Source organism: Meles meles, chromosome 1 (genome assembly GCF_922984935.1).
Source record: "Meles meles chromosome 1, mMelMel3.1 paternal haplotype, whole genome shotgun sequence".
Lineage (NCBI taxonomy): Eukaryota > Metazoa > Chordata > Mammalia > Carnivora > Mustelidae > Meles > Meles meles.
The window spans coordinates 11,691,699-11,706,553 of NC_060066.1; the positions used below are offsets into that span (position 1 = coordinate 11,691,699).

At 49.9% G+C, this 14,855-nt stretch overlaps 1 protein-coding gene across 7 annotated transcripts in view; it reads left to right on the forward strand.

Moving 5' to 3' along the window:
* The window catches only part of CYRIB (CYFIP related Rac1 interactor B), a 141,934-nt gene extending 138,743 nt beyond the window's left edge, over positions 1-3,191 (forward strand). For all 7 annotated transcript variants that reach the window (XM_045977991.1, XM_045978030.1, XM_045978038.1 and 4 more), the window contains one exon: positions 694-3,191. In XM_045977991.1, the coding sequence (XP_045833947.1) occupies positions 694-757 (64 nt within the window). In that variant the 3' untranslated portion in view covers positions 758-3,191. The remainder of the gene's footprint in view (positions 1-693) is intronic.
* Positions 3,192-14,855: the final 11,664 nt, after the last annotated feature.

The window sequence follows — 14,855 nt, forward strand, 5'->3', positions numbered from 1 at the left end:
AAAACTTTTTATAAAGGGGCGCCTGGGTGGCTCAGTGGGTTAAAGGCTCTGCCTTCGGCTCAGGTCATGGTCTCAGGGTCCTGGGATCAGGCCCCACATCGGGCTCTCTGCTCAGCGGGGAGCCTGCTTCCCCTTCTGTCTCTGCCTGCCTCTCTGCCTACTTATGATCTCTGTCTGTCAAAATAAATTAAAAAAAAAAAAACAACTTTTTATAAAAACACTGAAATTTGCATTTCATATAATTTCCATGTTAATGTGAAATATTCTTTTGATTCGTTCCCTATTCATTTAAAATTATAAAAGTGCACTTCACTCACAGCCCATACAAAAATAGGTGGGGGTTAGATTGGGCCACCAGCTGTGATTTGTCAGTCCCCATGATGGAGCGGAGACTGTTTTCCCCCGAGTGGGAGGTGCAGCTGAGTGTTCCTTAGGCTTTAAGCAGCTCACTTCACAAGGTAGTTGTGACTCAGTACACAGCTCTTGGATCTTCTGTCTGAAAGCTGGTCGGGAGGCTAAGCGAGGCAGAACCTGAACCCAGTTGAAGCTGAAGATTAAAGGCACAATTGTGAGAGAAGATTTGTCTGTTTGCTCATCTTGTGATAATTCTAGAACCCAGTGCAGATAACGTGTTTTTAAGAATTCCCTAAAATTGCTGTTTTTGTCTTTGTCTTTGTTTTTGTTTTGTTTTAGGTACACAACAAAACATTTGAATGATGAGACTACCTCCAAGCAAATCAAGTCCATGCTGCAGTAGCAGCCGTGGCGTGCGCACCTGCCGTGGGCGGAAGACAGTATTCTGCAGTGACTGGGAATGCACCGTTTTTAGTGATTGCAATTACTATCTCATGTACTCTTGCTTTTTATTTCTTGCCTCTGTTCCTCTTCCCTCTTTTTTAATCATGTTCTTGTTCTTAAGACTTCTTTTCTGTGCCAAAATCAGTAAAGTTATACTCTGAAGGGATATTGTCCTTTCAAACGGGCCATCTAAGGCAGCTAATTATGCATTGCATTGGGGTCTCTACTGAGAAAAATTCTGTGACTTGAACTAAATATTTTTAAATGTGGATTTTTTTTGAAAACTAATATTTAATATTGCTTCTCCTGCATGGCGAAACTGCCTATTCTGCTATTTAAAAACCCTCAATGACTTTATTTTCTACTGCCGCTTTTTTCATGTGCAGCCAAAATGAAAATGTTTAAATTAACTGTGTTGTACAAATGGTACCCAACACAAACTTTTTTTTAAATTAGTAAGACTTTTGTTTAAAGTTTTAAGTTTGCATTTGACTTTTTTTGTAAGGATGTATGTTGTGTGTTTAACCTTTATTAACTAACGTTAAAAACTGTGATGTGTGCGTAGAATATTACGTATGCATGTTCATGTTTAAAGAATGGCTGTTGATGATAAAATAAAAATCAGCTTTCATTTTTCTAAGTGTGGCTTGGTTTACTGGTGTTTTGTTTTTAAGCTTGTAAAGCCTTCCCTGTGTTATTTTAGCAGAATGCATACAAACATCAAATATTTCCACTTCTTGTAGAGAAGAACTGGTTCTTATTAGTTTTTTTCTTCATTATTGCCTATGTAGGTAGTTTTAATTGCTTTTCAAATCTTGCCAAATGCAGTAAGACCAGTGATCTTGTTGTTAATCTGCTTTTTACTCTGGATTTACTTTTGTATGGTTGTAGTAATCGGGGGAAAACTGCACTTGCTGACTCAGAGTTCCCAGGAGTGAGAGGGTAGTCACAGGAGGAGCAGCCCTCACCATGGGGAGGAGTGTGTGTGTAAGCGGGGCTTGAAGCCACAAGCCTTGACACCAGTGGTAGAAAACCAGTGTATATGTTATTTGAAGATCATAAAACCTGAATCATGAGATCGAAATGTCCTGATTGTGAGATACAGCTTAAAGGTTGTCTAGGCCCGTTGTGCTGATGGTGTGATGAGTATCTTGAGTGTGTCCGCTCTGGTGCATTTGAAGTGGAAGGAGTCCCAGAGGCTTCCACCAAATCCTTTTGGCTTAACAGTGCTGGATCGTGATGCCCACAGCGCCACCATGGACTCCCTGCTGACCTCCTTGGCCTTCATCGTATGCTCTCCCAGTGCATACCCAGCTCGTCTTCAGCTCAACTGCCTGCAGCTTACAAATTGCATGTGATGTCACACCTCCCTAACTCTGGCTGGTCCCCAAACCTGCCCTGCCCTTCCCCATGCACGTCCATCTGATGAGCAGTAGCTTGCATTTTTTGAGACCTTCTTCATGAAGCCTTCAGGATAACATTACCCCCCAGTCTTCTAATAGTATTGTAATGGATTAAATCATGGCTCCCTACAGGATATGTCTACCTAGAACCTGAAAATACAACCTTATTTGGAACAAGGGTATTTGCAGATATAATCAAGGATCTGAACATGAGACCGTCCCGAATTAGAGTAGGCCCTAAATCCAATGACAAATTCTTGTAAGAGAAGGGGAAACAGACTCAGCGAAAGGCCATGTGAAGATGGAGGCAGATAGGAGCAGCCCATCGACGAGCCACAGAGCCAAGACTGGCTGGCAATCACCCAAAGCTGGAAGAGAGTCATGGGATACATTCTCCCTCAAGAAGGGATCTCCAGAAGGAACCAACCCTGCTGCCACCTCTGGTCTCCAGCACCGTAAGAGGACACACTTCTACCCCATTTGTAGGAATTTGCTACGGCAGCCCTGGGAATCTAACACAGTGTCTCATCCAGCGCCTCGGATACCTGACTACATTTGTGGGTACCTTTTCTGACCCTGTGAGAACTCAGAAAAGAGCCATGTCCGATTTTTCCTCTGCCCCAAGGATCTTGTGCAGTACCCAGACCGGAATAGGGGCCAAGCGAACGCTCGAACGGAGTGAATGAATACAAGTACAAGATAATGAGGCAGCTGGAAGGGAAAAGGCAATACTGCTGTGGCCTGTGTGGTCAGCACAGCTCACGCTCCGCATATTGGAGAAGTAGAAGAATCTGTAACTCTGGACTGAGGGCTGGCAAGCTGGTCTGTGGTCCAGTCTGGCCCCCCTCCTATTTTTGTACAGCCTGTGAACTAAGAATACCTTTTACATTTGTAAAAGGTTGAGAAAAATGAAAAGACTATTTCGTAGCATGTGTGAAGTATACAAAATTCAAATTCCAGTGTCCACAAATAAAATTTTATTGGAACACAGCCTCACTCGTTTACATATCATTTTTGGCTATTTTTGCACTACAACAGCAGAATGGAATTCTTGTGACAGAAGCCATATGGACCTCAGCAGCAAAAATATTTACTATCTGGCCCTTTACAGAAAGAGTTTGCTGACCCCTTCGCTAGTTACAAGAGCAGGTTTATTCGAGAACCGGGTATGATGGTAGTACGGGGCTGCAGGGAGAGAAAAGGAGCTATCCTTGCTGCCACGGATTTAATTTCAGGTCTAATAGTTGCCATTCAGATGGCCAAAGAGAACAAATTGACAACTTTCCACCTACCAAGTCTGATCTCTTATAACATTCGTCCTAGACTGAAGGATGATGATACTGACCATGGGCTCACCAAAAATGAGGGCCAGGGTGAGTGGGCAGGGTCTGCCCTGTGTACTGGAGGAAGGTGGGACCCTGCTCCACTTTGGTAAGTCTTCGTCACTCAGAGCTGGGCCTCCTTTCACCCCCCTCCCCTCTAAAACACAGCTCTGCTCAGTATCTCTACCCCTCTCCGGCCAGAGCTTGCGCACTCTTCCCTCTTCTCTCACCATACAAAGTACCCATTGCATCGCGATGGGCACACTTCACCAGTGCTCCATTTCTGCAGCCCTCAGTGTGGGCAAGTAAGACATTTCAATCAGCTATTTCCCCCTTACAGATTGGGATTTAAAAGCGCTGGACTATTTTGAGAGTGCTCCAAACATTTTAGACTTGTCATAAAGATAGTATTGGTGCTCGAATCTAGGTCTTTCGAGTTAAAAATGCCGTTCTGGTTCCATTTGAGATTGCAATAAACTCCAGCTCATAAATTCTTACAATCCCTTACAGAGCACATCTCAAACTCTGTACAGGGTGATCACAGAAGACGGCATGGAAAGATCTCTGCAGTGAGAGTCGAAATCCAAGCCACATCATTTCTTTGGAACTCTGTCTCATCGGTAAAATGAGAGAATTGAAACAAAATCTCTAATGTTTGAGTCCATGTGTTTACTGCACGTCAGATGTATACTATCTGCAAAAGGCAGTAGGAATGTGAACAGTTAAAACAGACTGGAGCTGGTGGACTGCAGTTTAAGTCAGTGTGACTTTGGCTAAGTCCACGTCCTCACTTACAAAATGGGTAATACTTGAATACCTACTCCTCTACAGTGGCCCTGAGGATTATGCCCAGATAATGCCAGTAATGCCCAGTACATATCAAAGTGCTCACTGTCAAAGGGGAACCTTCCTACACTGTTGGTGGGAATGCAAGCTGGTGCAGGCACTCTGGAAAACAGTATGGAGTTTCCTCAAAAAGTTGAAAATAGAGCTACCCTACGACCCAGCAATCACACTACTGGGTACTTACCCTAAAGATACAAATGTAGTGACCTGAAATGGCACGTGCACCCCAATGTTTATAGCAGCAATGTCCACAATATCCAATCTATGGAAAGAACCTACATGTCCGTCAACAGATGAATGGACAAAGAAGATGTGTGTGTGTGGGTGGGTGTGCGCGAGCACGCACATGTACGGAAGTGCACACACATATGCAAGTGCGCACACACACAGACACAGTGAAATATGCAGCCATCAAAAAGATGAAATCTTGCCATTTGCAATGACATGGATGGAACTAGAGAGTATGTTAAGCGAAATAAGTCAATCAGAGAAAGACAATTATCACATGATCTCACTGATATGAAGAATTTGAGAAACAAGACAGGATCATAGGGGAAGGGAGGGGAAAATGAAACAAGACGAAACCAGAGAGGGATACAAACCATAAGAGACTCTTAATCTCAGGATTGCTGGAAGGGAGGGGTGTGGGAGGGATGGGGTGGCTGGATGATGGACACTGGGGAGGGTATGTGCTAATGGTGAGTGCTGTGAGTTGAGTAAGGCTGATGAATCACAGACCTGTACCCCTGAAACAAATAATACATTATACGTTAATTTTTTAAAAAGTGCTCACTGGCAGTTTTATTATGTCTACCATGACATTGAATTGTATTAAAAACAACAACACAGTCTATTCCAAGTGTCCTGTCCATTAACATGTATTGTTTTCCATTTATTCTGGAGTAGTCAGCAGTACCAGTTCTACTTCCCTCAGTCAGGGTGCTAGGCAAATAAAGATCCTATAACTAATAGACACTGTGTGGTTGTTCCAGTCTTCTAAACGGACAGGCAGTTCACAATGATTTTAAGCATCAAGCTCTAGTGTATTGATACATTGCTTCGGTCAGTGTGTTCACAAGCATATCTTTATGTCAGTCAATATTTAATAAGTACCTCGCCAGAGCCCACTTAGACTTTGTCCTAGGACTAGTGCCCGGGAGGGCCTGAATGGAGGAGGGCAGCATGTTCTGGATGTTCAGAGAGGGCATTTGGATAGAAGCAGCCACAGTAAAAGGAAATGTTGAGTGTATATTCTTCGTGGTGTGGTCTGAATATTGTGTTGACAAAAAACACCAGGATCATTCAAGACTTTTTTTGGAGAAATTCCTCAATAATGTGTGGTTGTAGGAGAAATAGTATGGCTTTTCTAAATGCAATAGACTTGGGTTCAAATTTATGCCATTCATGTTTATTCTTCCATCCCTTTACCCAAATTTAACTTCTTATATGCACCATTCCACACTTGGTTTATTCACTTAATATGAATTTGAAGTTGTTCCATATTTTTATATAAAAAGTGTTTTCTTTCTTCTTGAATGGTGTCTAGTATTCCATTGTATGGATGTACCATAACTTACTTAAGCATCCCTCTGTTTGATGGACTCCGGTTTTTTCCAGACTACTGTGAACAACAGCGTGAGGACGAGCCTTCATGTATGTGTGCAAGTATCGTGTGTCTCCTTCACGTCACATCCATCACCCCTGGCCATGCTAAGCGTGCTGTTACTTGAGCACAGGGTGGTCATTCTGCTGTCCCAAGTCCTTTGCAGTGGCAGGTCCCCGTACTGGATTGTGGATGGGTCATGCCCTTTGTCTTTGTGCAGTTGTTACTCTCCAGGCAGGCCTACCTTGACCCTGCTGTTGAAAATGACAACCTCCCAGACACTCCGCAACACATGTACTCTGTTTTTGTCTCCACTGCACTTATCTAGAACCTGCTCTTTTAGCCTGGGGTGTGCATGAGAAGCAGAGCATGAGCAAGGGCTGTGCACTGTGGGCAATTTTGGGAGGAGGTCTCAGGGAGCAGAACCAGGGGCTGGGCAGAGTGAAACAGGCCAGGAGGGAAAGCCAATACAAGGCTGGATTCTCAAGTTGGGACTCTGTGCCTCTGGCCCTTCTGGGAAATGTTGTAGAAAGCCCCTTGGATCTGTCCTTCTGGAGACGGACAAGGGGAGTATTCATCCACCAGGGCCCACCTGTGGTTGGTCAAAGTTTACAATAGGAGGCCTGGCCCCACACTTCTTTATCCTTCTCTCTCTGCCCTCAGACATATCTCCCGAAGTAACACATTTGTCAGTGACACCTGGGAAAGTCATGCTGTTGATCAATGTGCTTGACCAAAGTGGAGTCCTAGGGCATGTTCACCTCTGAGGAGGCCGTGTGTTCCCGAAACCAGTGTCGGCAGTCTCCTGTGTATCCCTCATCATGGCAGGAATTAACAAAGCGATCGCGGGCTTTTTGTTTTGTGCCTGTGTCATACCCCAGATGGTTGGTTCCATTAGAGCAGGACCAGGTCTGTTCCCTGCACTGCTATATTCCCAGTGTCCAGATGTAACCAATTACTAGATTGATTTTAATAACTATACAGTATAGCTGAAGATACTAAGGGCTATGGGAAAATTAAGGTAGATTGGGAGGGCTGGGCAGAGGATCAGTTAGCAATTTAGTAGGGTGGACAAGTCTTGCCTCATGAGAGCCAAGACTGAAAGAGGGAAGGCAGTTAGCAGTGAGGGTGTCTGGGGAGAGGTGTCCCAGATAGAGCTGAGAACAAGGGCAGACACCTCAAAGCAAGAGAGTGCCTGACCACTAGAGGATGTCAGGGAGAGAGGTGGGTCAGAGGGGTAATGAGATTGGATCATGTAAAGCCACAGCAGCCACCAGAGGACTTTAGATTTTGCTCTGAGGCGTCAGAGGGCTCTGGGCAAGGAGTGATATAAACTGACATATTTGGTAAGTTTTAACTCTCTCTAACTGCCTTGCCAAGAACAGGTTGAGATGAGGCAAGGCAGAGGCAAGGAGGGGCGCCTGGGTGGCTCGGTGGGTTAAAGCCTCTGCCTTCGGCTCAGGTCATGATCCCGGGGTCCTGGGATCGATCCCCACGTCTGGCTCTCTGCTCCTCGGAGAGCCTGCTTCCTCCTCTCTCTGTCTGCCTCCCTGCCTACCTATGATCTCTCTCTCTCTGTCAAATAAATAAACAAAATCTTAAAAAAAAAAAAAAAAAAGACAGAGGCAAGGAGAACGGTTAAGGAATTCCAAGAGGCAATTAATCAGTCGAGGCAAGGAGTAAGGGCATCATTGCAGTGGGTGTGGGGAGGAAGCATCAGATTCGGTATATATTTTGAGGGAGAGCCACAGGTGTCCCCCACAGACTGGAGTTAAGAATGATCCAAGTTTGGGGCTTGAACACCTGGAAGGAGGGATGGGGTAGGAAAGAAGTGGGAAGGAGGTGAGTGGAGCATATTTGGCAGGAGCAGGGAGATTATCTCTGGCTCAGTAAGCACTCGCATCTTGTACTACTTAAGCGCTTTTGCCCTGAGATTCTGGCCCCTGTTGGTCCAAAGGAGGAGTGGTTTTCCAGGAGCATTAGGCAGCAAGAGGGTGGGAGATGGGAGGGGCATGGAAGGTGGACACCAAAACGGTTTGGATAGGGGAAAGACTCCACTGTATGGGTTCTGGTCCCCCTTCTACCTGTCAGTGGCTTTATGACCCATTTTCCCTATTTCTAAGGTCCCACCTCAGATCTGGAAAAGCTGCTCAGGCAACACTGGCCTCCGGGCAGTGCCCTATGTGCTTTGGGAGGTCCAAAGAAAGGTCAGAGCTGCACAGGGATGGTCAAAGGCAGAGAGATGATGCTTCTTTCAGACCCCTATGGCTACAAGGCAGCTCATCTACACCACCTCCTCTGCTGGCCACCAGCTCACAGGTCCTGGAGACTCTGACTTAGCTGCTGAAAGGGGATTTTAGACAAGGACCATCCTGTGAGTACTGTTAGGGTGGGCTGTCTAGAGGGTCCTACGAGGGGAGGAAAATAATTTTGAGGGGCCACTGTATGTGAGCATGTTATTGAGGTGTACAAGCACATAGAATGCTGGTTCACAGCCTTCTTGGGAGCTTCAGGTTCCTGGGTATGTTCTGAGACTGGCCCCTGTAATCAGAGGGCAGGGAGAGAGACCTAAGAAAGCAGGAGACCACTCCAGGTCGGTAGTTTTAATGTCAGTGAAGGGAACTTACACACCGGTCTTGTCTTGGGCGGCAACAAGATGAATGGGCACGTGCCCTCCAAATCTTAAAAGTTTGTAAAGAGGCCCTAACTGTGTTCATTTATACACCATGCAGGTGTTTTCAACATTGCATCACCATCTCAAGGCTCTGTCCTTGCAGCAGGCTCTGAGAGCAGAAAAGGCAAGTGGAACCCTCTTTCCAAGGTCAGGGGAGGATGTGAGGAGGCTGGGAGCGCCTGGGCCAGCTCACAGGTCTTTTTGATGATGTTCTCTAACATGGATACTTTAACCTCTGGTTTACAGGAGAGGAAACAGAAGTTCGGAGAGGTTGTGTAACTTGCCTAAGTTCACACCACTACCTGCAAGATGATGATTTGTATGAATGCATGGGAATAATACTGGAGGGCAAATGTTACCAAAATGTCCATACTGCTTGTATCTGGGAAGCAGAGTTACAGAGACTCAAATGTTCTTCGTACATTTGAGACCTTTTTTGTTTTTTAAACAAGGGTCATTGTTTTGACTGTTAGGTAAGTTTTATCAGGGGAAACAAACATATACTGTGATTGCCGGGCCTAGGCAAAACCAGGGGATCCGTGCCGGGTTTTGTTTCGGAGGGTGAAGGCTCTGCAGAGGAAAGAGAACTGAGCCAGAACTCCAAGACCGGAAACCGGCACGCACCCTCGGGCTCTGCCTTTCCCACGCCCTGCGTGCACACGGCACGCGCACGAATGGGCGCACGCGCACACGGCACGCGCACGAATGGACACATGCGCGCGCGCACACTCGTTCACAGCGTCTCTACGTCACGGCCATGTTGGGTCGTGCGAGTTTTACCAAGGACTCGTCTTACTGTGGAGTCCGCTCGCTGCTGTGCGGCATTGCTGGATGTGACCCCGCACGTTCCCACCACCGGACAAGGCTGTGGGGAGGGCCCAGCCCAGGAGTCCCAGCCCGCAGGCCCCTGCAGGCGGAGTGGAACTTCCCCCCCATCTCCCTCATCCTGCGCGGGGAAAGCACGCGTTAAGGGGAGACTGTCCGGTCCTCTGTGCACCTGCGGAAAGGTCCTGCAGCTTCCCCCAGAGTGGCCGGACGATCAGTAGTAGCCGCGCCACGCAATAGCAGCTGACAGCCAAGCGTTGTTCTGGGCACTTGATGGACAACTTTGAAGTCTTCACTACGGTCAAGTGAGCTAGGAATTCTCGGCCCCATTTCACAGGCGGGTATGTTGCAGGAGGAGAAGGCACAGAGAGGGGAGTAACTTGCCCAGGGCGACACAGCTGTCGGTGGTGGGGCGGTGGATGGAGCCCAGGCTGTTCCGGAACCAGCTTCTGCTGCCTCTCAAGGAAGAATTCTGATCCAAGGTGAGACCCTACACTGATGGGTGTCTCTGCCCCCTCGCATCTGGATGGGTGACTAATGTCAGGAGACCAGTTCTGAAAGAGATGGAGGAGAGCACGTGAGCCAGTGCTGGTGGAGCCCGTAATCACCTATGGCTGCCTGGGGCAGCAGCTCCCCGGAGGCAGGAGGACTGGAACCTAGGGGAGGATGTGGCACCCTTCTCAGGCATTATTGGCCTCGAGGGCTACAGGGCTGGGTGCAGCCAGCATCTGCAGCCCTGCGAGGGACCCACAGAGTGCAGACAGCTGTGGCACCAACCAGGTCAGGGTCCCGCATGACTTGCTGGCTGGGCCCCTGCAGCTCCAGTCCACAGCTCTCCACCAGGCTCAGGGAGAGGGATACATCCTCACTCTGCAGGGATGAGAGGACTTCCAGTGGGAGACAGAAGGTGGTTTCCTCCATCTGATTAAAGTTTGACTCTAAGATGCTCTCCACCTGCAAGGAACCACCCAGAATGAACAGACAGGTCTCCCAGGTCCTGCATCAGTGGAACCCACCCTCCTGGGGCCAGCGCTCCCCCATATCCCACTACAGCTTAGGCTTGGCAAAGTAGTGTACCCCCAACGGTGCTGAGTGGCTCAGTCGTTTAGGCGGCTGCCTTCGGCTCAGGCCATGATTCCAGGGTCCTGGGTTCCAGTCCAGCATCGGGCTCCCTGCTCAGCGGAGAGCCTGCTTCTCCCTCTCCCTCTGCCTCTGGCCCTCCCGCTCATGCTCTGTCTCTCAATAAAAGCTTTAAAAAAAAATAGTGAACTGCCCAAACCAGTCTTCCCACACTGGCTGGAGTCATTGGTTTCCAACACTCCCTAGTAACTCACAGCCTCTGCCGGCACTGTTCTGCCAGGATTCTGCCGCCCCTGGCTTTTCATCCTTGAATTCATGAACCGCATGGAGGATCACTCCCTGGAAAATGCCCCAAGCCCTGTAGTCTCCTGTTTGGGCTAAAGCAGGCGCTGTCTGTTGTCCCTGGTTTGCAGAGTCCCTTAACCAGACTGTGAGGGGTGGAACCTCTTTCACCTTCGTATTCTCAGCCCCAGCAGAGGGCCTGGTGACACAAGGTATGGACTCAGCGTAATCAATAAACCATGCATGAGTGAATGTGGCCCACACAGAAGAAGCTGCACAGGCCTGGGGGCTCAGAAGTCAGAGCCAGGGTGTGCCCCCTCTGTGAGTGAGGGCTGATAAAGGGCTCTCCTGGGACTGGGGACTGGACCCCAACAAACCACTTGGGATATTTCCCCGGATGTCCTCCCTCCACACCCCATCTTGGTGGCTCTCACCAGGTCCAGTTGCTGGGGTATGATCCGTCTCTCCATGGACTGGCTCAGCAGGCAATGTTGGGTGTCACTGAGCACTGTTGAGAGATAGGGGTTGGGGACCACCAGGCATATGAGGCATCCTGTGTGTCCCAGGAATGGCTGGGATACTGGAGCCCTAATGTGGAGACAAGTTCCACTAGGTACCTCTCGGGCCATCCACCCCGAGAAGGTTCAAGAAGGTAGGAACTGTGCCTGCTTGGATGTGCTAAGTTCCCACCCCTTCCAACCCCTCAGTTTCCCTAAAACACGATCCATGAAGGGTGGATGGTCGGTTTCATTTTATGAAGGAAGGGCTTTCTGCTCCCCAGCGGCTTTGGAAGATGGTTATTAATTAGGATAATGGTGATTCCTCATCCTGTCAGGGGCAAAACTATGATAAGAAACCAGGTTGGCCCGATTCCAAACATGAAGCATCAGTCTTGGGGAACAGCATGCCTCTAGCCCCGTGGGGGCATCTCTGCCCTGAAATCTGCTTTTCATGCCTGGGGAGGGACCTAACGGACGTTAGGCGCCTGTGATGTACAGACGTATGATACAGACCGTAACACTTGCTTTTATGGCACTTACATTTCTGGCAGGGAGACTGAAGATAAACAGTAAACACAGTCAGCCTTGTGAATATCTGGGGGGAAGAGTATACCCCCAGGCAGAGGGACTACTCAGTGCAAAGATCCTGAGGCAGAAGCAGGCTGACTTATTCAAGCAATGGTAGCACGGGGAGTGCTGTGGCTGAAGTGCAGGAAGCAAGATGGAAAGTCGTGAAGGCTAGTGGGAAGAGGACTATCAAGAGGCAGCTGACAGAGGCTGATGGGGAGCTGTGGCCTCTGTGTGTGGTGACAGGGCCAAGGCCTTACTGGTCAGCAGCACTAGCAATTGGGAAGCAGCACCTGTCCAGGGAGCCTGCAGAGATGAATGGCTGCTGCTTCACTTCTGGCCCCGCAGTCTCACGCTGGTTCCTCTTTTGGGGGATTCTCACCCGGAACCCAGGAAAGAGGGTTCTGGGAAATGAAAGATCCCAATTTCCTAGGGTAACAACAAAACAGCCCGGCCCAGGCTTCAAAGCCTCTGTCCTCCTGACTACCCCAGCGCTTCTGTCCACACCGCGGGCCATCAGTGTGGGGATCCTGTTCCTAGCTCCCTCTGTGAGCCTCGCCTCCATTCCGGGTTGGAATGACACTGTTAGACACTGTCATGCTATTGGTAATTGTCTGTCTACATTGGTGTGCTGTCTGCTCCCACTACAGACTGAAAGAAGAGAGCGGCTGCCTCAGTTTTTCCTGGTACCTGTTGACACATAGCGGGTGCTCAGAAAACCATCACTGAAGGAAGGGCTGGAGCGTCCTGCAAGGTCAGTGTCGCTTACCCTCACTCAGCTCACAAGCAAAATGAGAAAATGGGGGTTGGCCTTTTCCATGCCTACTTTGGGCAGAACTTGCACAGAGACTCAGATGCGAGTGGAAATGGCCTGGGACCATCTAGAGCCCAGAACAAACAGGAGAAGGCTCCCTCGGAGAGGGTGAGCAGGGAACACAAGGGCTGCTGGGTAGGGGCCTTGGGAGGACTTCCCTCTGGACTCTTCCTTCCTACCCCAGCCCCTTGTCATCCCTCTTACCCATAGGAGCTCCAGGAATGCAGAGGATGGCCCTGCCTTTCGAGGTCAGCAGTCTGCCTGAAGGGTTCTGGCTGGTGCTTAGGATGAAGCCCCCAGGGCCAACCAGCTGTCCCAGCACCCCAGTGTCCAGATCCTGTTCCATCTGCAGGGCAGGGGCAAAGGGGAGCAAGGACAGGCTGTGGGTCTCTTCCTCTGTCCCCTGGTCCCACATCCAACCACACAACCACCCAAGCTCCTGTTCTCCATCCCCTGGCACTGTGTCCCCTCTGATGCCAGTGAGGATGGAATGAGTCTGGGTTCTGATGCCAGTGGTGCTGAGCCAGGTCCCCCCTTTGGGCTGTAGTGAGCAAATGTTCAGCGAGTGTCTGACACAGAAGCTGGCACAGGCCTGTGCCTGGTCACCACAGGGCCGGCCTCACCATGCCATCCAGCATTGGGTACTACCGAGACTCAGAGCACATCCCATTCCTGCTCCTCATTTCTCTGTTCCTCCCCCCTTTCCTGGATCCCGTCCTCAGTCCCTGGTCCAGCCTGTGGGCCCCTTACTGTGTCCTGGAGGTCCTGCAGGCCCCGAGGGTTTTGGAGCAGCTCTTGGAGGGCACTTAGCTGTAGATACCCCAGCTCTGCGGGCAGTGTGGCCAGGTCTTGCAAGTGGGCACCGGCCTGCTTCTGCAGGCCCTGGAAGTTGGGCTCTTCACCAAGGGCCCAGCTATGGGCTGCAGCTGTGGAGAGAGGATAGGCACCCCCCCAGCTCCTGGGCCCAGACCCCTGCCCAGGGTCAGCCTGCTCGGATCCTCCGCCTAACCAGGAGGTCCTGGTGTCACAGTTCTGGCCTGGTGAAGCTCCCACCTCATGCAGAGCCCTCTTGTGTGTGTCTGCCTTCCTCCCTTCCTTCCATAAGCATTTATTGAGTACCCACCATGTACCAGGCAGCAGTCATGGCTCTTATCCTTGCCTTTCCCTGTTTCCCACACCTCATTCTCCTTCCTCCTTCTCCCCCTCCTGCTCAGGGCCCATGCTTCAGCTGGAAGATAGTCGTCCCTGCCCCTGGACATGGGGTGACCACATGGTGGAGGGAAGGGACTCCAAGAACAGTGTCAGGGCATTCTCTGTGGGAAGGGATGATTTCTGGTTGGGTTCCAGGTCCTGGGAAGGACTCCTTACCTCCACTAAAGTCTTGACCAAGCTTTCCTTCAGGCAGATACAGAACAGCTGTGTGGGAGCACAGGTAGGGCAAAAGAGAAAAGTGCCTGAGAAGAAGGCAGACAGTCAACAATTATGGGGCTCCCACAGTCTGCTGGCCAGAGAGCCAGGGGCCTCACAGTTTTATCTCGTGTGGCCTCACAGCACTCTGTGGGCAGGCAGCATGAGCCCGTTTACAGACAAGGATGCTGAAGCTTGAGACATTTGGTGACACCTCCAGGGCCACACAGAGGGCAAGTGGCAAAACCACCATTCAGACCTCAGTGCCCTGGATCAAGCTCGTGCTCTTCTCACGAGGGCGAGGGTGGCTGGATCCTCCTCCCCCTCCGTCCTCACCCAGGGCCAACCCTGCAGATTCAGTGGGCAAGATCTGTGCATCAGAGTGGTCCCACCCTGGCTCAGTCCCCAGCCCATATCTGGGCTGCAGCATTGTTGGGAGAACAAACCCTCCGCCCCCCACTCGTCAGCCCTGGGCTAAGGATGGGCAGGACCACCCAGTCCGCATGGTTCTCTTTACTAATCAGATGACACAGCCCTTCGTCCCATCAAATGCAGCTGCCTGACACCCCTGCCCTTGGGCCAAATGGGGCCGCAGACCAGGTTGTAAGCCCTCCTGGACAGTTGACCTTGGGGCTCTCTAGGCACCTCAGATCTCTGTAGAAGCTGCCAGAAGGTGGAGCTGTCTGGCTGAGTGCTCAGGCCACTGGGAAATGGCCTCCCTCTTCCTTCTTCCC